This window comes from Galeopterus variegatus, unplaced genomic scaffold (assembly GCF_000696425.1).
Source record: "Galeopterus variegatus unplaced genomic scaffold, G_variegatus-3.0.2 Scaffold376, whole genome shotgun sequence".
In the NCBI taxonomy this organism is placed as follows: Eukaryota; Metazoa; Chordata; class Mammalia; order Dermoptera; family Cynocephalidae; genus Galeopterus; species Galeopterus variegatus.
Window position 1 is genome coordinate 197,733 of NW_007726487.1, and position 26,240 is coordinate 223,972.

The 26,240-nt window shown below is 46.9% G+C and overlaps 1 protein-coding gene across 3 annotated transcripts in view; it reads left to right on the forward strand.

The window, feature by feature from the left end:
* DOCK3 (dedicator of cytokinesis 3) overlaps positions 1-26,240 on the forward strand; it is a 208,549-nt gene that overhangs the window by 169,985 nt on the left and 12,324 nt on the right. For all 3 annotated transcript variants that reach the window (XM_008568116.1, XM_008568117.1, XM_008568118.1), the window contains exons 33-44: positions 4,357-4,505; positions 9,745-9,831; positions 11,237-11,341; positions 14,945-15,086; positions 16,174-16,340; positions 16,616-16,702; positions 17,292-17,471; positions 18,111-18,194; positions 18,299-18,415; positions 21,113-21,234; positions 22,447-22,585; positions 23,091-23,238. In XM_008568116.1, coding sequence (XP_008566338.1) covers positions 4,357-4,505; positions 9,745-9,831; positions 11,237-11,341; positions 14,945-15,086; positions 16,174-16,340; positions 16,616-16,702; positions 17,292-17,471; positions 18,111-18,194; positions 18,299-18,415; positions 21,113-21,234; positions 22,447-22,585; positions 23,091-23,238 — 1,527 coding nt within the window. The remainder of the gene's footprint in view (positions 1-4,356; positions 4,506-9,744; positions 9,832-11,236; positions 11,342-14,944; positions 15,087-16,173; positions 16,341-16,615; positions 16,703-17,291; positions 17,472-18,110; positions 18,195-18,298; positions 18,416-21,112; positions 21,235-22,446; positions 22,586-23,090; positions 23,239-26,240) is intronic.

Below are 26,240 nucleotides of genomic sequence, written 5' to 3' on the forward strand. Positions count from 1 at the left end.
AGCTCACTGTCACTCCTCATGAACAGAGCCTTTCTTAGGACCTTCAGAGCTGGAGCTAAGTGAGGCCTGTATTAGTCCATTTCTGTTGTTTATAACAAAATTACCTGGAACTGGGTGATTTATAAAGAAAATGAAATTTATTTCTTACAGTTTCTTAGACTGGGAAGTCCAAAGTCCAGGGAACATAGCTGGTGACGGTCTTGGTGGTGGCGAAAGTGATGGCAGTGTATCACGTTGCTAAAATGGCAGAGAGAGCAAGAGAGCCTAACCTCTTCATTCACTTTCTTTTTAAAGCCCTTATAACCATGCCTTTGACCATCATTTTTAATCCATTCATTATGGCATGGTCCTGTAATCTAATTATGTCTTTAAGGCCCCACCTTTCAATTACCATAATAGGATTTCCTACCATCTTAACACTGTCACAGTGGGGGTCAAGTTTTGTGGGGACACTCAATCTAAGGCATTTCACCCTGGCCCCCCCAAAGTCATGAGTTTTTCACATACACATACATTCATTCTATTCCTGAAGTCTTAACTTGTTTCAGCTCAAAAGTCCAAAATCCCATCTCTGAATTCAAATAAGTTACCTACTTCCAAGATACAATGGTGGACAAGCATAGGGTACATATTCCCATTCAAAAAGGGAGAGAAGGGCCAAAAGAAAGAGTAATAGGTCCCAAACAAGTCCAAAACTCAGCAGGCAGGCGTTAAATCTCAGAGCTGGAAAATCACGTTGCTTGACTCCATGTTCAACATCCTTTGCATGCTGGTGTGGGAGTTGGATCCCCAAGTCGTCAGGCAGCTCCGCTTCTATGGCTTTCCTGGTCTCAGGCCACACTTCAGCTCCCCCAGGCTGTTTCACTCTGGTAGCTCCATAGGTATGGTGTCTCCATAGAGATCCCCCTCTCATGGCTCCACTAGGCATGGCGCTGATGGGGTTTTTCTCCTGCAGCTCCAACCCAATGTTTCCTCTCAGCATTGCTCCAGCGAAGGCTGTCTGCAGTGACTCCGCCACGTGACAGATCTCTTCTTGGGCCCCCAGAGTTTTCTATACATCCTTTGAAGTCAGGGTGGAGGCTCCCAAGCCTCCACAGCTCTGCCATTCTGCACACCAGCAAACTTAACATCATGTGGATGCCACCAAAGCTTCTGGCTTGTATTTTCCAAAGCTGTGGGTCCAGCCACACCTGGAGTCAATTTAGCCATGGCTGGAGCAGTCAGAGCAGCCACAGTGCTGATGTGGGGACCAGCAAATTGAGGTGGCCCTGGAGAACACTTCAGACCTGTTCCCTGAGACCATTCTGTCTCCCTAGGCCATTGGGCCTCTAACAGAAGGGTTGGCCCCAGAGGCTTCTGCAATGCCTTCAGGGGTCCCTTTCCTCTTCTCTTGATAATCCCTTTCTTTTGTACTAATCTTCTTAGTACCATTGCATTTTTCTTGTGAAAATGCTCTGCTTCTCTACCACATGGCCAGGCTGAAAGTTTTCCAAATCTTTACACTGTGCTTCCCTTTTAAATTCTGGCTTTATGTCATGCCTTTGCTGCCATAAATCAGTGTAGGCTATTAGAAGTAGCCATGCAACTTCCTGAATGTTTTGCTGCTTAGAAATTTCTTCCACCAAATACTCTGGTTCACAGTTAAGTTCCGGCTTCCACAAAGTCCTAGGACACGGACATGATGCAGCCAAGTTCCTTGCCAGTTCATAGCAGGTGTGGGCTTTGCCCCAGTTTCCAATAAGTCCCTTCTCATTTACATCTGAGACCTCCTTAGAATGGTCTTTACAGTCCATATTTCCATAAGCATTCTGGTCACCACCATTTAACCAGTCTCTAAAACATTCCAAACTTGCCCTGATTTTCTTGTCTTCTAAACTTTCACCAACATCTAGGCTTTTTCTAGCCTGCTCCTCTAAATTCTTCCAGCATCTTAACACCCAGTTCCAAAGCCATTTCCATATTTTAAAGTACTTGTTATAAGCAACACCACTTCTGTGGTACTAATTTTCTGTATTAGTTCATTTATGTTGCTTATAACAAAATATCTGAAACTGGGTGATTTATAAAGAAAGTGAAATTTGTTGCTTACAGTTTCTGAGGCTGGGAAGTCCAAAGTCCAGGGAGCATAGCTGGTGAAGGTCTTGGTGGTGGTGACAGTGATGGCAGGGTATCGCATTGCTGAAATGGCAGAGCAGAGAGAGCAAGAGAGCCTAATCTCATTCACTCTCTTTTTAAAGCCCTCGGAACCATGCCTAGGACCACCATTTTTAATCTATTCATTATGGCATGGTCCTGCAATCTCATCATGTCTTCAAGGCCCCACCTTTCAATTACCATAATAGGATTTCCCACCCTCTTAGCACTGTCACAGTGGGAGTCAAGTTTTGGGGGAACACTCAATCTAAGGCAGGGCCATAACAAAGGAATGAATATTCCCCTAACTCTGGGACTTCCAGAGTTCACTAGCAGACCTGCCTTGCAGTCTAGGCTCTTTCCCTGCAACTGCACAGCAGCCCCACATTGAGCTCCCAGTGGAGTGTATGGAGAGTGTTCATCTGACTTCCTGACAGGCCAGACAGGGACCCTTTCATTGTATCTATAATTTAATACATTACTAAGATCTTTTCTAACAAGAACAAATTTTCAAGCATTTCAGGGTGCCTATCACACTCTGTTTACTAAGAGCCATTCTGAATCAGGAGGGTGTGTGCATGCATGTGTGTTCTGTCTGGTCACCTTGTACCATATTTCCCCCAAAATAGCTGTCTTCTCCGCTTTGGTGACCAGCAACTACGTCTTAGCCTTTAGGTCATAGGACTCGAATTTGTATGACAGACCAGGAAATCCAAGCTATTCTTGTCTGCAAACTATTAGAATTAGATGGATTTGTAGAAACAAAGAATCCTCCTTCTTTATCTCTAGATGTTAGAGTATTTGGCATAGATGCCACCTTTTCTGATAGTACATCTTGGCAAGAATTAAATCTAAAATGACTGGGCTGAGGCTGCCATTCTCTGCATCCACTTCCACCCATGATCCCAGCAACCCTCTGAGAGGACAGTGAAGAGAAAGACTTCGATATATTCCATGTATCAGTAGAGGCATTTGCTAAATTCCTAGAAGACTGGGCCATGACTGAGAGGCTAGTTCAGAGATTAGGACAGACAGAAGATGTTACGTCTTGTCTCTGGTGACTCCAGGAATGACATCTGAAAAGAATACAGGCAGGGAAATAAAAGATTTCACATGATTTACTGAGCACCAAAGAAAGGCCCTGAGTGCCACAGGGCTTATCCCCAGAGAGAAAGGGCCTCCCAGATCCTGTGAGGAAGCATGTGCATCCCTGAGAAGGAGGTTCAAGTGGCAAGGGCACAGGTAGAAAGACGAGGATGAAGAGGAGCCTAGAGAGTGGTCACAGGCCAGTGGGTTTGGCTGAAACTGGAAGTAGGTCACAAACTGATTAGAAATGAGATTCTTCATAGTCGTGGGGAATAGGTTTGAGTAGGGCCTTGAAAGCTAAGCATGAGGTAGAACTAAATAATTTGTCAGTGGGAGATGGCCACTAAAAATGAGCAAATAGAACAAGAGAAGACTGTGTAGTGAGGACCCTGATCAGTGGCTATAATTCAGTGTGACTCATCCTTGGAGTTTAGGAAGCCATGGTTTTTAGCTGCTTTTGTTTTATATAACCCTCTCTAATTGTTCCACACATAGAGTAAGATGTTGGCAGTCCTCCACTCTGTGTCTAGTTTCAATTTAGGTACTGCCAGGAATGGAGTCTCTAGCTCCAGGTCCATCACACAGTTACTAACATTCACACTCCTTCTCTTTGGTCCTTTTAGAAACAGTAGAGATGAGGGGAAAGGGTCATTGCCATGGCCATGCTGAGGGAAGAAAATGGAACTGGAGGCATTAGGCTGGCTTAGGGAGAACTGAAGGAAGCCTTAGTTGATGCTTACCCCTAAGAGCCAGTTCTAATATTAGAAAGAAAACTAGTCAGTTGAGCAGAAAGGAATGAAGAGCTCTCTGTGATGTATCAGTGTCTCCCAAAGCAACGCAACCTGTGCGCAGATTCTCAGGTAGCTGAGCCATTCTTTATTCTTTATCTGGAGCCCAGAACAAGTGACCAGGCCATGGGAGGAAGGTGTCTACCAGGGTCTTTGGCTCCTTCATGCTGTGGATGAGGGATATTGGCTTGCTGGGCAGCCCACAGTCTCATCTTTGGTATTCAGTGTCCCTGACCTGGACTGCATATGCCTTGCCCTGGCATTCTGCTCAGCACAGTTCCCTGGCACCAGGCTGCTCCTGGGCCCCTGAGGGCAAGCGCCTGGATCTCCATGCTGCCTATCCCCACAGAGGCTGCTTTCACCTTGCTCCTTTACTGTGAGCTGCTGCAGTGGGAGGACCGGCCGCTGCGGGAATTCCTCCACTACCCATCGCAGACAGAGTGGCAGCGGAAAGAGGGACTGTGCCGGAAGATCATCCACTACTTCAACAAAGGCAAGGTAGGTGTTATTAGGAAAGCCTTTCAGCCCCTCAGCTTCTGGCGTAATGCATGTCATCTTGACACTGTGGAGTTAGGAGCAGCTGCAGAAGGTGGTTGTCATGGGTGTGTGCCCATATATGTACATCACATTTGGAGGCAGCATGATTTTTTTCCTCAGAGCAGCTTAATTCTGTGGCTTGGAAGCTGATTCCAGATTGGAATGTAAGAGACAACCCCATATACCAGCTTTATACATCTATAAATGCTAGTGTTCCTACAGCAGAGGCTTCTGGAGCCCCATTTGTATTTATTAGATTTACTTAAAGAATTGATATGGCTTTCTAATCTGCCATAGAAAATGTGAGCAGTAAAATCAATGGGTTTTAACCATAGCCAGCAGAGGCCTATACTGCCTCTTACTGGTAAATGTTCTTGTCTTGGATTTCCCTTCCCTATAGCACAGCCTGGGCTTTTCTCATATTGGGGTCATTCTCCATCAAACTCACCTCTCAGGGATCAGCAGCATTGTCAGTGATTTTTCAGGCTTCCTTGGTGCTTCCAAGTCATCTTGCTCCCATCTCTGAGAGTGTTCTTCCTGGGGTCCTCTGCCCACCTACTGTTGGGTATGGCTCATGCACTGGGAAGTCTGGGGGTGTGTAACTTGTTGAAGCCCTTCTGTAATTACTCAGCTTTGACCACATTTTAAAAGCTAAAATAGGTTCAGGGAACTGTAGTGGCTGAGCCCCTGATTCAGCTGAATGGAAATTGGTTTTTGGTTTTTGTTTGTTCGTTGTTTTTTTGGCTGGCCCTTACCTTTGACCTGGGTGCTACCAGCACCATGCTCTCCCATGTGAACTAACTGGCCAGCCAGGAAATTGGTTTTTTAAAATGAGTTTTTTTCATCATCAAAAAGAAAGATTTAGGGCCGGCCCGGTGGCACACTGGATAAGTGCGCCGCTTGGGAAGCGCGGCGGCACTCCCGCCCGAGGGTTCGGATCCCACATACAGACCGGTTCCCGCTCACTGGCTGAGCGAGGCGCGGGGGCAACGCCGAGGGTTGCGATCCTGTTGCCGGTCCCCGGTCCGGTACGGGGGCAACACTGAGGGTTGCGATCCGTTGCCGGACACGGAAAAAAAAAAAAAAAGAAAGATTTAGGGCCGGCCCGGTGGCACACTGGATAAGTGCGCCGCTTGGGAAGCGCGGCGGCACTCCCGCCCGAGGGTTCGGATCCCACATACAGACCGGTTCCCGCTCACTGGCTGAGCGAGGCGCGGGGGCAACGCCGAGGGTTGCGATCCTGTTGCCGGTCCCCGGTCCGGTACGGGGGCAACACTGAGGGTTGCGATCCGTTGCCGGACACGGAAAAAAAAAAAAAAAAAAAGAAAGATTTAAACATTAATGGCTTTTGCCCATAAATCATAAAATGTTCTTCAGTTTTACATAACATAGGAGACTTCTGTGTTTGTCAGAAATATTCACTCAGAAAACATCTTTCCATGGAGAGAATGCACTGGTAAGCAAGAACCTTTACAAAACTGCAGAAGCTCTCTTGTAACCTAGCCCAGAAGGGAGGCCTATGCTCAGGTCTTATACAGCCTATGTGACTCATCTCCAGTGCTGACCCCAAACCTCTTCCCCTTGCTGGTCAAGAGCCAGACTTAGGGTCCCTCACTGGCATAGTTTTGGGCTTGTCTTCCTGGCACCCAGCTGACCTGGAGCTGACTCATCCACATGTCCAGCAAGCCCTCTCAGCTTGGAAGGAACGGCATAAGCATGGTGTGAATGTACTTGAGTGCTTTGAGTGTATTAATTTTCCTCTTTCCTTTCCATGGGCACAGCGGTACAGAGTTATCCTATTCTGATTGAGCTTACTTTGGTGGGATGTGTGAGCATTAATAGCCCCCTCTTCATCCCACACTATAGGAGTACATAGAAAAGCAGTATTAAACCTTAATATGTACTTGGGAGTGAAAAGTAAAGCCCGCCTGAGTATTGTAGATGGGCAGTGTATTAGTCTGTTTATGTTGCTTATAATAAAATACTACAGAACTGGGTGATTTATAAAGAAAACAAAATTTTTTGCTTACAGTTTCTGAGGCTGGGAAGTCCAAAGTCCATCTGGTAGTGGTGACAGTGACCCAGGGGTCTCACATTGCAAGATGGTGGAAGCAGAGAGAGCAGAGAGAAAGACAGACTCCTCTTTTAAGTCCTCAGAACCACACCCTTGACCACCGTTTTTAATCCATTCACTACTGCACAGTCCTACAATCCAATCACCTCTTTAAGGCTCCACCTTTCAGTTACCATAATAGGATTTCCCACCCTCTAACAGTCACAGTGGGGGCTAAGTTTCTAATACATAAAACTTGGGAACACAATTCAAGCGTCAATGAGTTTTGGGGGGACATAATTTAATCCACTACAGACAGGAAGGGGAGAATTACTTGGGGGCTCCACATCACCTTCTCAGTGATCTCCCCACTCCTTGCAGCAACCCTGCCTTTGCTTGGAATTGCTGGAGGAGCAGGTCTGTGCTGAGTACACACCACTTAGTTAGCCCTTTCATGAGCTCATTCTCCAAGGCGCATTTATCAGATCCACTCTTTTAGACTCATACAGAAGGTCCACCTGCTCTGTTCCTGTGCCTCAGCTCCTAATGGAACCAGTAGGTAAGGCTAAGTAATTCTTTTTGAAAGCATTCAGGGTTTTTCTAATGCCTCCACAAAACCTGGCTGCTGCAGGAAAAATGCTCCTGTGGGGTGGGGCAGGGCAGGGAGGCTTGATACCAGGAATAAAATCACCTTGGCAACAAGAGGAGGGCAGAAAAGGAAAAGACTTAGAGGAAAGGGCAGGTAAAGGGGTTCTAGCCCTCAGCACTGCTAGCATATTCTGCCTCACAAGCCAGACCCCTCCTGACTTTACTTTTACACACTGCCAGCATCTCTGCTATCTGCCTTAAATAGATAACCCAATCTCCATTGGCCCCATATTCATTTCCTGGGTACACAAGAGGACTCGTGGTCATAGCCTAGCTCTAGGCCATTCTCTTCAGTAGTGAGGTGGTTAACCTAGGAACCTTCTCCAAGGTGGACTGGGCCCCGGCCCACAAGGGGTCAGCTCTCCCAGGCCAGACAGGAGAGAGGGTCAAAGGAACAAGGTGTGGCAGAATGAGAGCTGAGAGAAGGAAGGGGAAGTATAAAGATGAGAACTGGCCTTTCACCCCCAGGCAGAGGGAGCAGACAGAAAGGGAGGCTGGACAGAGGCCTCTGGTCTGTTTGTTGGGCACACAGATCATCAGGGTTAGACCAGCCTTCTCTGGGGGGGTGAGCTTAGGCCCTCCTGGATGAGAGTTCACCATAGCCCACACTTCTCTGAAGGAATGACTCTTGCTTCTAGTATGTTATGTGTAAACAGAGGTACAAACACTGCCAGACTGAAGACTCAGGCCCATCCCTTCCTTTGCTGTTTGATTAGAGCAAGCCCTAAGTCAGAGTAACTTGTGTGCCATCTCTGTAGGGGGTGACAAGGATTTGTAAAAGCATCCATCTGCAAGAGCTGGCAGAAGTGATTGCATTTCAGACACTGGTCCAGAGTTTTAGAGTTAGCTTTGCCTCCTGCCTGAAGGAGGGAAACCAAGGAAAAGATGTAAATGGGGATAAATTTTTCTCCAGTACATGCGCTACTTGTATACAGAGGCAGCCCTCAAAGCCCCCATACCCACCAGTATTCCAACTCTCCCTTCAAGGCTGGCAGAGTGTCTTACAACTCTTGGTCTTGGCTCACTCTGAAGATGATTGGGGGAGGAGTGACTTGAAGCAGCAGGATTACAAATTAGGGCAGAGATGCCAGCAGTACACATGAGCATTGATCCCAATGGAGAAGACCTGTTTTATTGAGTGCCTTTAGCCCCACATGAGGACATCATGACCTAAATGAGCAGTTTCTCATGGGACAGCTCTTGGCAGAATGGCCAGAAGTCTGTACACAGCTTATTGCTTAGCCAGCTCCCATGGGGCTGCCTGCCAGGCAGACCTTATTGTGGGTCCTTGGCTGAAACCTGCCTAAGCAGCACTTGGAGCTAGAAAGAGGATGACGTATGCCCCCTTGAAAGCTGCAATATGGGGATACTAGAGGTGTTCTAGCTCACTGAGGCAGTGGCATTTTATTGGAGCAAGGAGTCAGGGTCTATTTAAAATTCTCTTTGATTTGTTTCAGTCTCTTTAATTGGTCCTGCAATTTCAATCCATATGGCATTAATTCCTTCAGAGGACAGAAATAATTAATGCTGTTTTTGAGAAACACAATCCCAAATGAAACAGTGTTTTTCTTTTCCCTAAAGCTATTTCAAATAGTATTTTTCAAAATATAGTCCTTATTGTTTAAAGATTCATACTGAAATAGTTATTGGTGAAATTACATGATGTCTGAGATTGCTTCAAAAACTATGAGGAGGAGTAAGTGGATGGGATGTGAATGATATAAGATTGGCCATGAGTTGGTCATTGCTGAGATGGGATGATGCTTACCTAGGGATTCATTCTTCTATTCTCTTTACTTTTCTTTATGCTTGAAATTTCCTATAATAAAAACATTTTGATTAGTATTTAGAAGTTGGGGAGAGGAGCCTGGATGAAATATCAAGTAAACTGATGATTCCCAATCTAACCAAGAGAGAAAACACTATAGTAAAAGAAAAAGGAAAAAAAAAAAAAACGAAATTCACAATATTGCCTCTTAATGAAGGCCACTGCAGCATTCTTTAGGCGCCTGTTAGATGGGCTTGTCGCCATAGCAGAAGCCACACCATAGAAACAGCCTGGGATCTGACTAGGCAAGGATCATCTGAAGCCTAATTTAATGTTCAAATCTTTCCATAAAGGAAATGGCCAGGCCTCCTACCAAGTCCTTAGGTAGCCACTTTCTTCTTGGTTTTTGTACTTGTTTCTGAGCTTAAATAATCTTATTTAGAGTAGTGGAACAGAAATGGACAGGAAAATGCCTGTTCGTGACAAGGTAGGGAAGGCCTCTTGGAGGTGAAGACATTTGAGCAGAGACCTGAAAGCTGTGCTTGAGCTAGAAAGCCACAGTGCTATGTGTCATGCTCCACAAATTGATTTTGAGGCATGTTCTTTGTAACATATGAGTTAGAGTTAGCAGGAGATCTTTTGTTTTTGTGTCCTCTGATGTGTTCGATGTGGGTTTAAGTCGTTCTGAGGATGTCCGAGGTGCTGAAGCCCTGTTCCTATTTCTGACACAGAGCTGGGAGTTTGGGATTCCACTATGCAGGGAGCTGGCATGTCAGTACGAGAGCCTCTACGATTATCAGAGCCTCAGCTGGATTCGGGTGAGCTTTGCCGCGTCCCCCACCCCAGCCTTGATTGGAGGTACCAGAACTTTCCTGACATCAGTTTCTGAGAGAGCATTCACTGTGGGCCAAGCCATTGCTTTACTGCTGTGGGCAGTACAGGAGAAGCAGAGGCCAAGGTTTCTGCCCTCAAGACACTTGTAGGCTGACTGGAGAACCAAAACACACACCTGACAAATGATCGTATGATCTGGACCCCAGGCATCACTGGTACTCAGGGAAGTGAGAAACCAGCATAGGCAGGGTAAGATGGAAGTTTCAAAGAGAAAGTAGCAGCTCAACTTCATGAAGAAGCTTTTTCTGAAATAGTTTTGTTTAAGAATGCCTCTAAAAAACATCTAAAAACTTTATAAGAGCTTTCCCCACTTTGGTCACTTTGAAGCACCTTGTCTTTGCTCCCTTTTTGAAGCAAAATATTCAAAAATTAAGTCAGATGCGCCATGGATTTTGAAGGTCTGCACCAAATGTTTCCTGGTTGCTGGTGCTAGGTTCTGAGTCATGGCAGCTGCTGACTTCTTTGGCAAAGAGAGGTCAGCAGTTTCAGCTTACTCTTCCCTGTACCCTTATCCTTGTGGTTAACTTTCCTCTGTTCCCTGATCCAGTTTGGAGTTTGGATGTGGTCTTCTAGCAGTAGCTTCTTGAACCATTTCTGAAGGCCACTGCTCCAAAGCAAGCTGGCTTGATTGAATATATTAGAGCTATCTTCCCAATCAAGCGTTCAGTGAGTTTTTTCTGAATGTGAAGCCAGGTCAGCCAAGACTAAAAAACTTACCAAGCTTGGTAATGCTGGACATCATCGTTAGTTAACTTTCCAAGCTTAAACTCTCCTAAATTGGAACCAGTACCAGTGATGCTGGCAACTGAGCCTTCCTCACTAGGTTGTTAGTATCTTTAGTCAGATGATAGACAAGCAAGAGCGTATGCAGTTGAACTGATGCGAAGTGGTACTGAGAATTGCTGGTAGCCAGCCACAAGCAACTCTAGTCAGGGGTCAACTGGTGTAGTGAGTAACAGTCAAAACCAGAAATCCCTAGGCAGAAAAGGTCCATGTTAAGTGTGTGCCTCTCAAGTGCAAGAAGCCCAGGTCTCCATGGGGCTGGGCACCCCCTGGGAAGGACATTCACAGCAGCTGCACAGGGTTGGAATGGGTAGGCCTGTCCCCATCCCATCATCAGATGGTGATGAAGAAGGAGGGCTTCCTCTTCTGTGATGCATCTCCCTGGAAGGAGGCTGGTCATGGCTAGGGGTTCACTTGCTTCTTACCTAGATGGAATTGCCATGATCCCTTTCCAGAAGACAGTGTCCAGTTTGGCCTGGGAGAACTTGTTTTGAACAGCAACAGTAGTGAAGCCAACATGAGGGCAGTTGACTTTCTCATTTACAGAAAATGGAGGCCAGCTACTATGACAACATTATGGAGCAGCAACGCCTGGAGCCTGAGTTCTTTCGGGTTGGCTTCTATGGCAGAAAGTTTCCTTTCTTCCTTCGGGTGAGTTCATTCAAGTGGTCACAAGAACTTGTATATTTTATGCATACTTCACTTAAAACCTATACTTTTTTGTTTTTTGATTTTTCGTTTTTGCCTGTTCTACTGAAGACTTCTTTTCAAAGGACTGACCAGTCAACAAAAGGCATTTGGCTTTATTTAATTGCACTGGCTGCCAACTTCAGTCTCTGTTTTAGTTTGCTGTATTATTCTGTATCTACCAGGAATTTGTGAGGGTGGTTTTCCTACCAAATCAGCCAAGTTCCTTCAGGAACTGACCAGGGTCTAAAAATGTCCATAGGTACCTTTTAACTTCTGCCTCCAGTGTCTGGAACCTCCATTGTAACTCTTCTCTGTCAGACAGGGCATCAGTACAGCCCTGCCCTAAACAGTAGGCTGGCCTCTTGGGGGTTGTCATCTAAAATAGGGGTTTTCTCTCCTGAATACACTGTAGCCTATACAGCCAGGATAGAGAACTGTTGGTTTGAGACAACCTGGAAGTCAGTTCACTAACCTCCTGGGACCCTGAGAGAGCTTCCAAGCATTGGGTTTGGCTGTGAAAAGCCTCTTCCATGCTTCTAGGCAGCCAGTTCTCTGACCCAGGAAGACAATAGCCATTTCTTTCCACCCATGCCCTGGAAGGCTGAACTACAACATAAACAAAGTGGAAGGAATTGCTGAGTATAGACCTACTGATACCAGTTGAGCAGTTGTGATTTATTTATTCAACACAACCCAGGGGCTCCAAGAATAGTCAACCTGCACCTGGAGACTGTATCCCATAGAGATTTGTTGTTCTATGATGACCTACATGAAGCTGTCCTGATGAATGAGCCCTGTTGCTGCAGTTGAGACCTAAGACTAGCTCTGATATCACCCAATTCCAATATCATTTTAAAGTTTAGTGTCCATAAGTCTCAGTGAGCAGTTGGGAAAGTTCATAGGATCACTTTGATGTGTTTGGGATCCCATCTTATTAGAGAAATTGCTTTAGCCAGTGAGCAATAACAAGCTTGGTATCACAGCAAGAGTCAACTGGGTTTAATAGCTCCTTTAAAAATCCGGTCTGCTCGCAACAGAGCCCAGACTAACCACATTTCAGATGTAAGGCAGGTCAACTTGCACTTTTCCTGGACAGTAATCACTCTAGGCTAAAAGAAAAAATGATCTGTGTGTTAACTGGTAATACCACAGGACAGCAAGCTCACTCTGCCTAATTGTGATTCCCAGGAAGGCTCTCACTCTATTCCTCAGGAGTGTTCCTAGTAGCAGAATGGAACTGAATAGAGGCTTCCTTAGGAGGTTTGGACCTCTTTATCTCTACTGACCATCCAGTCTGGGCAGTTCAGAAGTGGCATATTTGCTGCTCCCGTCAGCATAGAACATATAATAGCAGTGGAGGTAGAAATCAGCTAAAGAGGTAAAAGGAATTGTATAAGAACTAGAAATCAAAAGCATCTCCAGAAAGTCCTTTAACCAACTAATGACTCTGGCCCTATAACTTTCTTCCTTCTCATTTTTTCTTTGCAAATTATGCTAACTCATTGTTATTTTATTCTCGTTGTATAGATTCACAATTTGCACATCAGAAACCAGCTTTCACTCTAAAACATCATTATGGATATTACAAAATCAGGCTCTGATGTCCCCTGTTTCTGTTCCTGCTAAGCAGTAATGCTCCATTATAGTTCGACCTTGCTCCCACCCTCTCATTATTATGTCACAGGGCACATCAGTGTCTCAAGTGTCCTTGGAGCTTTCTGACAAGTAGGACCTGGCAAAGAACCTGCTGCTGAGCCATCCAAATCATGCTCTCAAGGAACAGTCTGAATGTTCAAATGTGGCTTCAAAGGCTCTAATAACGGAAGAAGAAAAACAAGTGGTGTTAGGAAATGTCACCGTCAGTCCATCCCACAGGAGCAGTTTCTAGGAGCTGTGATTTATGCATACAAATTTCCCTGGCCTAGATACATGCCTTTCCTTCCTTCAGCTGCTCAGTTCATCTGTGGCAAATAGACTAAGTCCCAGTGGAGGTAGCTGTTTGCCTTGTAGATGGCAAGAGTAAAGTGCAAAGCAGTGGCAGCCAGATCTGTCTTGTGTGGGGATGCTGGGGCTCTCACCCAAGTGAGCATGAGACTAACAGCCAGCCTCAAGGTCAACGCTGTGTGCCTTCCTCCTGCTGGGCCTTCTCCAGAAGGCTAGGCTACTCCCTCACCATCTCTGAATACACAGGCCATCTATTACTTTAGCTCTATCAGCTTGGTTTCTCTGAACTATCTGCTTGCCTCCCCTCATAAATATGATTACCTACTAATCTGCAAGAAGACAGGAAAACATCCAGCTCTTCCCTCTTAGGGGAATTGCTATTTCTCTTCATTTGACCTATGAACAGACACTGTTGATGGTTGTAGGTATGTAAGTGAATATGAAAAAGCCAGTTCTTCACAAGTACTTTCTTTGTTCTGTTTATCAAGCAAGAGACTTAGAAATGTCTCTGTCCTTTGACCACTGGTCTGTTCCACTGGAGAGGCCAGCCTGCTCCTCATGACCTTGAGTTCTCTTCTGGTGTTGCCCTTCCCTTCTGATTTGTCCTGACACATGGGCTAGCCTTAGCTGAGTTCTCCCATAGTAAGAGAAGTAAAAAGCGGGCAGAAGTCCAAGAAGGTTGAAGTCCTCCAAGGTCTGGCCTCTGATCAACCCTGTCCCAGGAAGCATATGGCTGGCCCTGTGGATACTCCCTCTATCTCTTCCTTTGAAGAAATGCCAGGAGGGGCTGCCAGTGCCTGACACCACTTTGTTGAAATGGGTATGGTTAGGCAGCATGGTAGGCAGACAATGTCACCAACAGGTTTTAGAGGAACTTCCTCCAGCCACCTACTTATGACCAACTGTGAAGTAGACAGAGCAGCAGGGTTAGAGGTGCCTTGTCCACAAAGAGACTTCAGTCCACGAAATGAAAAACAGACCTAACCCAACCAAATGTGACATAACATCAAGTTTTAAGGAATGTGTAGTTACAATGATGTTGATTTGTTCTGCTGACACATTTGCAAAGGAATTTGCTGCCAAGGAATTTATTAATGCAATAAACAGTTAATGAATATCTACTGGGCACTGCCAGCCTCTTCAGCCACCCTCCCACCAGATCTCCACAAGTACCTTCTTTCCAGCTGCCCTTTTCCTGCCTTGGCCATTGCTGCCCTGGTTGTCACTTTACCCACATAGATTGCCCTTCCCCACTCTTTTCTGCCAGGCTAAACCAGGTGGCCTTTTAGAACTTTTTAAAAATATAGCTTTTTCTAAAATCCCACCCTCTACCTTGTTTCCCTTCCTGGGTAAGGTATTCCTCTCTCCTCAAAGCTTCCTGCAGCCTGTACCTCACCCCCAGGGCTGCCATACCACAGTGCAATTCTCTCTTTGTCCCTCTCTCTCCTCAACTGTCATTTCCCTTAAGACAGGGACCGAGTACTGTGCCCTGTGCCTGCCCCAGGGCCTGGTACAGAGGAGTCTCCTAGGACGTGTTTGTGGGATGAGTAACTACTGACTCCTGTGTGGAGTTGGGGGGCTACAGGCAAGGCATAGAGTGTACTTTCATATTTGTGGCAGAACAAAGAATACGTGTGCCGTGGCCATGACTACGAGAGGCTAGAGGCCTTCCAGCAAAGGATGCTCAGTGAGTTCCCACAGGCTGTCGCCATGCAGCACCCCAACCATCCTGACGACGCCATCCTACAGTGTGATGCCCAGTGTATCTTTTGATACTCAGTGGGGGGAGGAGGGCTGGCTGGGGCCCTGGGAGGTGAGGCCCACCCAGTCAGCTGCCCCTCTACCACGTTGTTGGCCTTGCAGGCTAGGTTACTCATAGTACTAAACCTGAGTATATCCTTATCACAGAACCCACAGTTTGCAAGGCACTCCTGCCTCACAGAGGAGGCAGTGGCATGCCTTTAGCCATGGGTGGCCTAGTCATCAGCAGGGCTTCAAGGGGACCTTTATTGCTCAGGCTGGCTTCTACCAGCAGCTTAGTCCCCACCCTGCCCTATAAGGGACCTGCCCCAGCAACCAGGAGCAATCACTGTGCAGGGTGATTTGGGGTCCCACCAGTTCTTTTGTCACAGGGACACCATCCATGCTGTCCTCTGCTCCACTCCCATGTGCGCTATTATTGTCCCTTGTCTTTGTCAAATGGACTGGGGTGAGTCCTGGGAATGCAAGGAGGGGGAGGAGATGGGGAATGCCTATGGTTTGGTGGCACTTGGAATCTGAATGCAAACACTGGTCTCCCCCTCACTCTCCCCTTCCAATAGCTTCCCTGGAGACCACATGACAGTCTCCATGACTGTGGCAAACTAGTTCCAGAAAGGGGAGGACAAATGGACTCCCATCTAATTTTTTCTCCACAAAGACTCCAAATAATATTTTATTTAAAAGTTGTTTTGCAGGAAATACAGTTTACCTACTACAGTGGGCAGGCCCAGGCCCTGCCACCTTCTCTTAGCCTTTTCTCCCAGTCTTCTTTTGGGGCAGGAACCTACATTCACCTGACCATTTTCACCTTCTTTCTTAAAGGGGCACCAGAGAACACTTGGCAGTTGACATCTCACCTTGGCTGAGTGCTCATGAGAGCACTGGAACAGGGAGGGGGAGGGGACATATAGATTTGTCTAACTGAGCTTTGGTCTGATCTGCCCCTCGAAATGCTGATGCCTCAACCTCTGCTGTCAGTAGGGAACAGGGACTATGGTGCTCTTCTCTCCTTTGAGGAGATGACAGGGATTAACCACTCAGGTCCATCTGTTTCACAAGTCTGGGTTTCCCCTTCACTTCTTGCCCAGACTTGCAGATCTATGCAGTAACGCCTATTCCAGATTACATAGATGTTCTGCAGATGGATAGGGTCCCGGATCGCGTCAAGAGCTTCTATCGTGTCAACAATGTGAGGAAGTTCCGGTACGACAGGCCTTTTCACAAAGGCCCCAAGGACAAGGAGAATGAATTCAAGGTGAACTAATCTAGGAAGGCAGGGGCAGTGCTCATTACAAGTCCTGGGGCCAGGCCCACACACCATTGCATCCCTCAGGTAGGCACGGTGTAGTGAAACTTGCCTAACTGCGTACACCTGTTTATACCCTCTGTGCAGAGCCTGTGGATTGAGCAGCAGGGGCAGTGCTCATTACAAGTCCTGGGGCCAGGCCCACACACCATTGCATCCCTCAGGTAGGCACGGTGTGGTGAAACTTGCCTAACTGCGTACACCTGTTTATACCCTCTGTGCAGAGCCTGTGGATTGAGCGTACCACACTGACCCTGACCCACAGCTTGCCTGGCATCTCTCGATGGTTTGAAGTGGAGAGGAGGGAACTGGTGAGACTTGTCTCAGATGAGGCTAAGCTTCATAGCTGCTCCCTCATCCCTGGCTCTGGGGACCTTTCTCTAAGGACTAAAGAAAGAGCAAGCTTCAGCCACCTGCCTGGCCTAGGCTCCCACAGGTCAATTCTGTGCCAGGAGCTTTGTGTACCTTCTCTCATCTAATCCACACTACAGCCCAGGTAGCAGTGTTTTGATTTTTTGGGGGGGCTTGGGGTTTTGTTTTTTTTGGTGGCTGGCCAGTACAGGGATCTGAACACTTGATGTTGGTGTTAAAATACTGCACTCTAACCAACTGAGCTAACTGGCCAGCCCATCAGCAGGTATTTTTAACCTCCCAGTTTACGAATGAGAAAACTACTCTCTGAGTTTCAGGAAGCTAGAGCTCTCTGATTTCAGAACTATTTTCTGTACTTCCGAGTACCTATAAATCAGAAGAGAAAAGTAGAAAGAGCCCAGGCAATCTCAAGTCCACAGAAACAAGGAAGGAGAATCAGCATTACAGGTCTTTCTTAGATCCCTGTTATCAGGAATGTGATGAGGGATTATCATTTCTGGGATGACACTGTGTGCTGTGTGCCCCCAGGTGGAGGTAAGCCCTCTGGAGAATGCCATCCAAGTGGTGGAGAATAAGAACCAGGAGCTGCGAGCCCTGATCAGCCAGTATCAACACAAGCAGGTGCATGGCAACATCAACCTGCTTAGCATGTGCCTGAATGGCGTCATTGATGCAGCTGTCAATGGAGGCATTGCACGCTACCAGGAGGTAAGCTGGGGCCTGAGACCAAACCCACACAGGCAGCCTGTCTGGGAGGCAGTTTGCAGGCTCCCCTTCTCAAGATTGCAGCCTCTTTGGGCAGCCTTCCCAGGTAGCCCTCTCCTGGCTAAGGTAACTTGGGGTAGCCCTGGGATGAAGCCCTAAACTCTCTACCACTCCCCATTTCTGTGGCACAGCTCTCTGGTGGGGCCTTTTCTTCATTTTTATTCTCTGAACTCTGACAGATGTATAATCCATCTGATTATAGGAGGATTAAGTAAAGTGACTGACAAGAGGAGCCATAGATCCCAGTCCTTCAGAAGTGAGTTGTAGGCTGGATAAAAGGCTAGCCCCCACTCCCAGGTCACCAGTCCTGCCTCCCCTACCCAGGCCATCCAGGGTCAATAAGGACTGTGGCCAGCATCCAGGTTTAGAGGATTTGGCCACCTTCAGTCCTTCTCAGACACAGAAAACACACCTCTGATTGCCAAAGATTCAAACAGGCCATGCTGGAGGTGCTAGTGTATCTACCTGTGAGGAGACAGCCTGACTGTCTTTTAGGTAGCACCTTTGGACTTAAGCCTCCTGGGCCCCATCTAAGTAGTAGTCCTTAGAAGAGTCTTCTTGATTTGGCCTTTCCTTTCACAGGCCTTCTTTGATAAAGATTACATCACCAAGCACCCAGGAGATGCTGAGAAGATCAGCCAGCTCAAGGAGCTCATGCAGGAGCAGGTATGTCATGCAGGGCTTAGAAGCCAGCAGCCAGTGGCAAAGGCCTACAGCTCTCAGGGGTTGCTCCCTGGTTAACAGAGTGGCTTTGTTTGTCACCCTCATAGGTTCATGTCCTTGGAGTTGGGCTAGCAGTTCATGAGAAGTTTGTGCACCCAGAAATGCGGCCTCTGCATAAGAAGCTGATTGATCAGTTCCAGATGATGCGGGCCAGTCTCTACCATGTAAGCTGATCCTTGCCTGTCCTGTACCCGCTGCAGTAGAACCAGGTGTCACTTCCTCTAGACCTGTGCTACTAGCCAAAGGAAAGTGGGAGGGAGCAGGTAGGGGAGAGAGAAATTATCCCTGCCACAGAGGGGCAGGAGGCAGGGGTGGGTGCTATATCCCAGGGAAGGATGCTCAGGACCCACTCATTCATTCACTCCCAAAGAAGGAGTCAGATTCAAAGGCAAAGAACATTTTTCAGGGCACTGTGCTAGTGAACAGAAGTTTTCATATGTGAAGGAAAGAGCTAAAGTATATGGCCCACATGTAAGAATCTCTGTGGAGATGCTTTTCACCCCAAGAGCCTAAGAGGTAAGGCATGGCCTGAGCCAACCTCTCTCCCCATCTCCGTCCCTCTTTACTCTCCCTCCCCATCGTTATCCCCTCTCCTCCATCTCTCTTTTACCTCTCTTTGCCCTTCCCCTCTTATTCCTTTCCTTCTCTCCCTCCCTCTTCCTCCCAACTTTCTCCATCATATCTGGTAACCCAGCTCACATCTGAGAAAGCCTAGGTCAGGCAGTACTTTCATGCTGGCTGCTCTTAGGCAGGGGTCAGTCAGGTTCTTGGCTGGACCAGGCTCCAGAAGTCTCCCTAACTTTGGCCTTACTCTTAGGCCTCCATAGCAGGGTTTGGCCCAAGGACTGATACACACAAGGAGGACCTGTATTCTAATTTTCCTTGGTGAGGGTCTTACAGGGAATGCTGGCTGGCTTAGGATAGGGTTCAGGTGGTCCTGAGCCCCTTATTCACATGCCCTCACCCAACCATGAGGCTGACTCCAAATGTTTTCTAGAGAAGCTTTCCTGCTAAGCAGGCTGGCTCCCTGATCTCAAGGGGTATGAGCCCAATTACCTGCTGCTACCTGGCACCCAAGCAAAGCTCTCTTCTCATTACCTAGAACCACTGGATAGAAATGGCAGGGAGGCAAGGAAGTAGGGTTGTTCAATGCTGGACCAGGCTGTCATGGACAAGAAGTGCCCCTTTAGGGATGACCACGGACCACAGTTGGACCGCTTGGACTCAGTGGCCTTGACCTGTTTAGAGCTGACCTGCTTTGTTCTTGGATTCGGGTTCTGGTCATCTCAGTCCCTCCAGGCTCCCAATGCAGGTCTCAGCCTGTTTCTGCACAAGTGTGGACAATATGAGAAGTAAAAAAGAAAAAAAAGAAGCTTGTAGTTTGAGAGGTGGGCACATTTTCCAGAGAAAAGCCTGTAGATCCTGAAATTTCTCCTTTCTGTTTTGATTCTTCCATGGTATTTCAAGGTCAAAAATGCAAAGAATGTCTTTTATGTTTCCCCCTTAATAACACTGGGGTTATTATAACATTCCCCCTTATAACATCTCTACCTCAGTGAGAATACACACAGCCATTGAATCTGATGGGTATTCCATTACCTCCAATTCCACTATGTCTCCTGCTAGTTTGGCTGGTCTCTGCTGTGTGCAAATTTCCCTGTCACAGCAGGTGGCCTACTGCTGGAGGTAGGCTGGAGCCTGGCTACCGGTGAGGTCAGATCACTGCAGTGACAAAAGCCCAAAATGCTTGCCACATACATCAAGGTCTCCAGTGTACAAACATGGAGGTGTTGTCTCTGGCTGCAGAAACACATTCAGCCCTCTGCATGCTTTGGAAGAAGGGAGTGGAAAACCTGCTGTTGCTTCAGGCCAAACTCGGAAATATCACCAGTGGACATAGGGCCCCTATGCACCACAGATTATGAAGTACTTGGAAACCTGGACAGTTGTGCTTCGTTTCCTCAGAGTCACAAACAGGGACACAAACCAACATGCTGTCACCCAGTAAGGTTTGAAATCAGAAGTTTCTGCCAAGAACCCTACATACTTAATAAGAATTTAGTTATGTGAAAATAGAACCATCCTGTTTTTCAATTACATACATCAGCATTTTATGCCCTGTCTTCCCATAGACTGTGTCACAGGCAACTTAACCCAGGTCACTAAGAGGTGGGCCATTTAGCAATCCAGTAAAACCCAGCCCCAATCCTTATGTAAGAGGTCCCTACTGACTGACAGCTAATATTAAGCTCTTCCTCTCTTTCTTCCCAGTCCTTGTTATACTTATTCTGTAGTGAAAAAGCCTATTTACACATTCCTATGAACTCAAACTGACTTCAGCCTATTCCAGATGTGCTTTTCTTAGCGGGGGTCAACCTAAAACCTTGTGGCCTCTGGTCTAGACTCAAGTGCAGTTAGGGGGTGTTTTTTGTTTTTTGTTTTTTTTTTTGTCTTTTTGTCTTTTTTCGTGACCGGCAACAGATCGCAACCCTCAGTGTCGCGCCCGTACCGGACCGGGACCGGCAACGGGATCGCAACCCTCGGTGTTGCCCCCGCTCCTCGCTCAGCCAGTGAGCGGCCGGTCTGTATGTGGGATCCGAACCCTCGGCGGGAGCGCCGCCACACTTCCCAAGCGGCGCACTGTAGCAGTGCGCCACCGGGCCAGCCCAGGGGGTGTTTTTGTAGTAAAGGGATCATTGCTCAAAAGAAGTCAGCAATTCAGATTCAGCCAACAGTTTGATTCTTTTTTTGTTCCTCTTTGTTTCTTTTATATTTTGACCAGCAGCCAGCTCTTCCCTTCCACCCCTTTAATCACTTATTTATTCCTTACTCTCTATGAAGGGACATTCATTTCTCAACAGGAGTTTCCAGGTTTGGATAAGCTAAGTCCTGCATGTTCAGGCAACAGCACCCCACGGGGAAATGTTCTGGCATCCCATAACCCCATGAGTCCTGAGAGCATCAAGATGACCCATCGGCACAGGTACGGCCTTAGGGCTGGGGACGGTTCCCTCCAGAGAGGTAAGTTTGAATGTCAAGGGTCAGAGGAAAGGAGTCTTAAAGAGTGCTTTTGTGTACTCACATCCCTCTTACCCATGCACACTTAAACAGCTCCTGCACAGGAGACTGCATCCGGCCAGTCACTGTGGGTGACAGAAGTGTTTACGTATTTTTATGGGGGCATGGGGTAAATCTTGAATGATAAGTAGAACTTTGCTACAGAAAAGAGTTGGGGTTAAAAGAGTGATGGGGTGAGATACAAGCAAAATGACTGACATGTGCGGTAGTCTCGAATGTGAACAAGCCAGCCTGGTCAGCACTACAAGTAGAGCCAAGTAGCTGGAATATAGGATTCCAGGGTGTGGGAGGGGGCCAGGACCAGTTCTGAATGGGCCTTATTCATGCAGGCCTTTGGACTTGATCCCAAAGGAAATGAGGATCACCGATCAGTTTTAAGGAAGAAAACAACGTGGTGATGTGGACATCAAGGTGTGGGTGCTCTGAACTCAGGAGTAGTGGCCTGCCTGCAACTGAGGATACTCAAAGCCTCTAGGGCAGGAAGGCCAGGTCGGGGGAGGAGGCCAGTGAGAAGAGCCCCTTACTTAAGTTTGTTTTGCAATGGAAGCAGCAACTCAGCACAGGGCAGACACTCAGTAAATGAGAAGGAACAAGTGATAAGGGGTTCCTGGTATTGATCGAGGATAGCTGTTGGCAAGCCTGTGGCCACAGATGTGGAAGGAAGCCCACAGAGAGTTCACAGCCAACTATTTTGATAGCTCCCCTGTACTAGGAAGACACCTCTGACCTGGGAGCAGATCCCATCATGGTGTGGACAGAGGGCGGGCACTGGCTCAGACTAACACCCCATAGCAAGAGAGAGCTGGGGTCCTTGACCTCATTCAGCATCTCTTTCATTCCTCCTGAGAAACTGCTAATGCCATCAGACCAAGTGGCCATAAACTATTTAACTCCAGGTAGAAGCTGTGTCAGCCCACTATAGGCCCTCGCAGACCGGTGGGGCTCAGGACTGCTCCAGGCTTCAGATGGTTATGAACATTAGCTTTGGAATCCTTCAAACCAGTGGTGACTGAGGCTGGGGATGACTGTTTCACTATCTCCCTCTATTGTCCCCCTATCACCCAGCATGGTTTCTCTGCCATGGGCCTGACTCCCTATTTCCCACTCTTGCTCACAGCCCCATGAACTTGATGGGCACAGGCCGCCATTCATCATCCTCTCTCTCCTCACATGCGTCTAGCGAAGTGGGAAACATGGTGATGCTGGGTGATAGCTCCATGGGCGAGGCTCCTGAGGACCTGTACCACCACATGCAGGTACTACAGCAGTCCAGGGAAAATGCCTAGATGACTCACCACTCTGGTGGAGGGTCTGGTCTGAGGGCTGGCAACCCTGCCTAGTTCTCTAGTTCCCAAATTCAGAACACCCCTCACCAGAGCTAGCAAATCTGCCTTCCTTCCTCACACAATCCCAAATGTCAGTTCCCAGGCCCTATTTCCCAAGAAGGACATCCAGCTTCAGTCCCAGCTTCTCTTAGAGACCCCATGGGAAAGATTATCTGCCAGATTGCCTGACATTCCTGATGGCTAAGTCCTGCTTCCTCTATGGGCACCATAATAGGACCAACCCAAAAGCCCTGCTCCAAGTGGGTGGTATGGGTGAGCCCGTGTGCCAGCCATCAGTCTGGCCTCCATTAGAGCCCAGGGTACAGCATCAGGCATTGGGTCTGGGCACCTCAGGGCATGAAGAAGTCAGCTGTGGGCCAGCCCTACTGTTCTGGCCATTCAGACCTCTGTCTTCCTGATTTTTTTCCCTTTGCAGCTCTCGTATCCCAACCCCAGGTACCAGGGCTCAGTCACCAACGTCTCTGTTCTGTCCTCATCCCAGGCAAGCCCTTCTTCCTCCAGCCTGAGTTCTACACACTCAGCACCATCCCAGATGATTACTTCTGCCCCTTCCAGTGCCCGAGGTAAGGATGGCAGGGATTGCAGAAGGGAGAAGAGATGGCTTTGTGAACCCCACTCATTCTCTTCTCATCTATGGCTGTGTCTTTGAGAGTGGCCCTGTGACTTGGAGAATGCCCATTTGTGCTTTTAGCACCAAGGACTTGAGGGTTCCTGCATCCAGTCCTCTCTCTCTAGCTGACTTTTGACCCTGCTCTGAGCAGTGATTGCTGCTCTGCTGCCACCAAGTAGCTAGCCATTGCATCTCTACCTCAGTAAGAATACACACAGCCTAGGAGAAAGCTCAGTTCTTTCCCATTGAAATGTTTGCAAGAATAAAGATCAAAGTCAAGACAAAAGTGAGTCTTTTGTCTTGAGGAATCAAGTATGATGATAAAATATGAAAAAAAATTTTAAGGCTAAAATTAGCCCTTGAGGATGTTATTCTAAAACAGTAACAACATCCAAAAAATTTTTCTTCAGTTGGGAAAGGCTTAATCAGGAGAAATTGCTCTGTAAAAACCTATTTACTTTGCCAATTATTGCTTAATTTCTTATTCAATTGAATAAATATTGTTCCCTGAGAGCCAATATCTTTTTCACGTTCCAATCCTAGTTCCTGCAGTGAAAGTAGATTCTGTACTTTCAGGTAGAAATATTTGATGTGGAATAGAAATTAGCCGTGGTAAATAAGATCTAGTGCTTGCCAGGATTGGCTGTGCAGGATAATAACAGTGATCTGGGCTTGCCAAGCTAGTCACTGGCTGTTGCTTTCAGGCTTCAGTGGATGGGGGTCCCTTCATTCTTCTTATTATGAAGACAAAAACAGCATAAACTAAGGACATAGAAGGTCATTATGGAAAGAATTTCTCCAGAGCACACAAACCTACAGACCCACAGTAGGAGTGATGGAGAGAACAGCGGGAGTGTGGCATAGTGGAAAAATGCAGTGGCCAACTGGGAAAAACCTTGGCAGAGTGGAGGGAAGAGGGGTAAAACTGCCACAGGCTCAGTCACCTGGAACATCCAGACCAATCCCTCATTTCCTGTGGGGGAACAGGTCCAGTGAGGGGGGCTTAAGTCCACCTAGCCAGTTCATGTCTAACTTGAATTTGGACTACAGGTCTTTACACTCACCAACCATCAGTCTGATGCCTATTCTCCTACCCATGTTTTCCTAACATGGACTATGTGATTCAGAAAAAGGGAGCCAGTATTTAGAAGCAGACTTTGCTAGTGTTAAATAAGACAAATGAACCAACAAATTGGTACATGCTGAAGATTTGTCAATATGCGAAGGCTGCAAACATAGAGAAAGAACAGTGATTTGTGTTATAAAGAGGCACACTGAAAAATGGCTTTGGGAATAAAAAGGAAGGAAACTCTGAGAAGTTAGCCATGAACACTATAGTAGTGGAGGTTGGCATTTACAGCATCTTAAGATAAATGTTCCTGAATAGAGTTGCATCAACATATTTTGTAATCCCATTTTTTTTCCTAACCTGAAATCTCTCTAAGATATACTCAGCCATGTCTAAGACTTTATCTGGGTATTCTTGCTGAAGACAGATTTCTGAATCATGTTGTTGATACAGACAGAAGGCGGCAAAGGATGTACATTTTAACTGAATTCCTGGTACTCAATGCCCTGGAGAGAACAGAGAGGAGGAACAAGTAGGCCCTGCTGTCAAGGAACTCACAGGCTATTACTAACTTTGTCCTTCCGACTATTTACTGATTTATTCACTCACCAAGCTTTTACTGAATGCTCAGTAAGGCATCTATGTGACTCTTGCCTCAGGGAGCACTACATCAGAGTCAAACAGAGTGAAATTATTTTCTCTTTGTTTGGAAATAACCTCTCTTTATTTCATATGGCTTGGTTATCTGTTGCTGCATAATAAACCACTCCCAAAACTTAGTTTCTTAAAACAACAATTTATTATCATCTCTCACTGTACTGTGGGCTAACAGGGATCACTGAGCTGATTCTCACTTGGAGTCAGATGTCACCTTGGGCTGGAATCATCTAAAAACAGGGCTGGATGTCTGAAATGGCTCACTCACATGGCTGGCAGTTGATGGTGGCTGTCTGCCAGGAGCTCAGCTGGGACTGTCAACTTGAGCCCCTATATGTGACCTTTCCATGGGGCTTAGGCTTCTCACAGTATGACAGCTGGTTTTCTCTAGAGCAGGTATTCCAAGAGACCCAGGCAGAAGCTGCAAGGCTCCTTCTCACCCAGCCTTGGATGTCCCAGCAAATCTCTTTTACCACATTTCTATTAGCTAGTCAAACCACTAAGGCCAACCTGTATATGAGGGAGGGGAATGAGACTACAACTCATGTTATGAGAAATGGCGTGTGTGTTTTACGAGGGAAGGCATTGATGGTTGCCATTTTTAGAGACAAGCTATCACAATGGCTAAATTACAGAATATCACACAGAAGGTTGAAAGAAGTCCCTTTCCTTTCTAGGATAGACGTTAAATGCAAAAGTAAACAAAATGATTAAGTAGAGCTGGGCCCAAAGTAGGGAATGGTGACAAGGGCAGAGGCAATAAGAAAAAGAGGAAGTCACATCTAGACCATAATATCCGTACAATCTACATATAGGCCCATCTGGAGAAAGGTGCAGGCCCAACATCTGTCCAACATAAGTCCTGTGAGAGAAGATAAAAGACTGTGTGACACAACATCATAGAGGAAGACTGATGATTTCAAATAAATGTAGTAGATGCACTCTGGGCAAAGAAGGGAGGGAGCAATCCACTCTTTGGGGTTATGTCTGGTATTACCCATGAGGGGGGCGCTTTCATGGAGAAAATTATCTGGAGAGGAGTCCTTTGCATTGAGTTACTTCCCCCACTCCCAAGAGTGGTCATTTTGACCACAGTGGCCTTCGTTGCCATACCCATTGACACTGTCTGCTGTGGTTCCTGTTGCCTTGAAAACCTCTGAAATGAATGGCTTGCAAGGGACAGTCTTTTAATTCTTTTAAGTCAGCAGCTCCCCCTGGTGGTCAAAAGG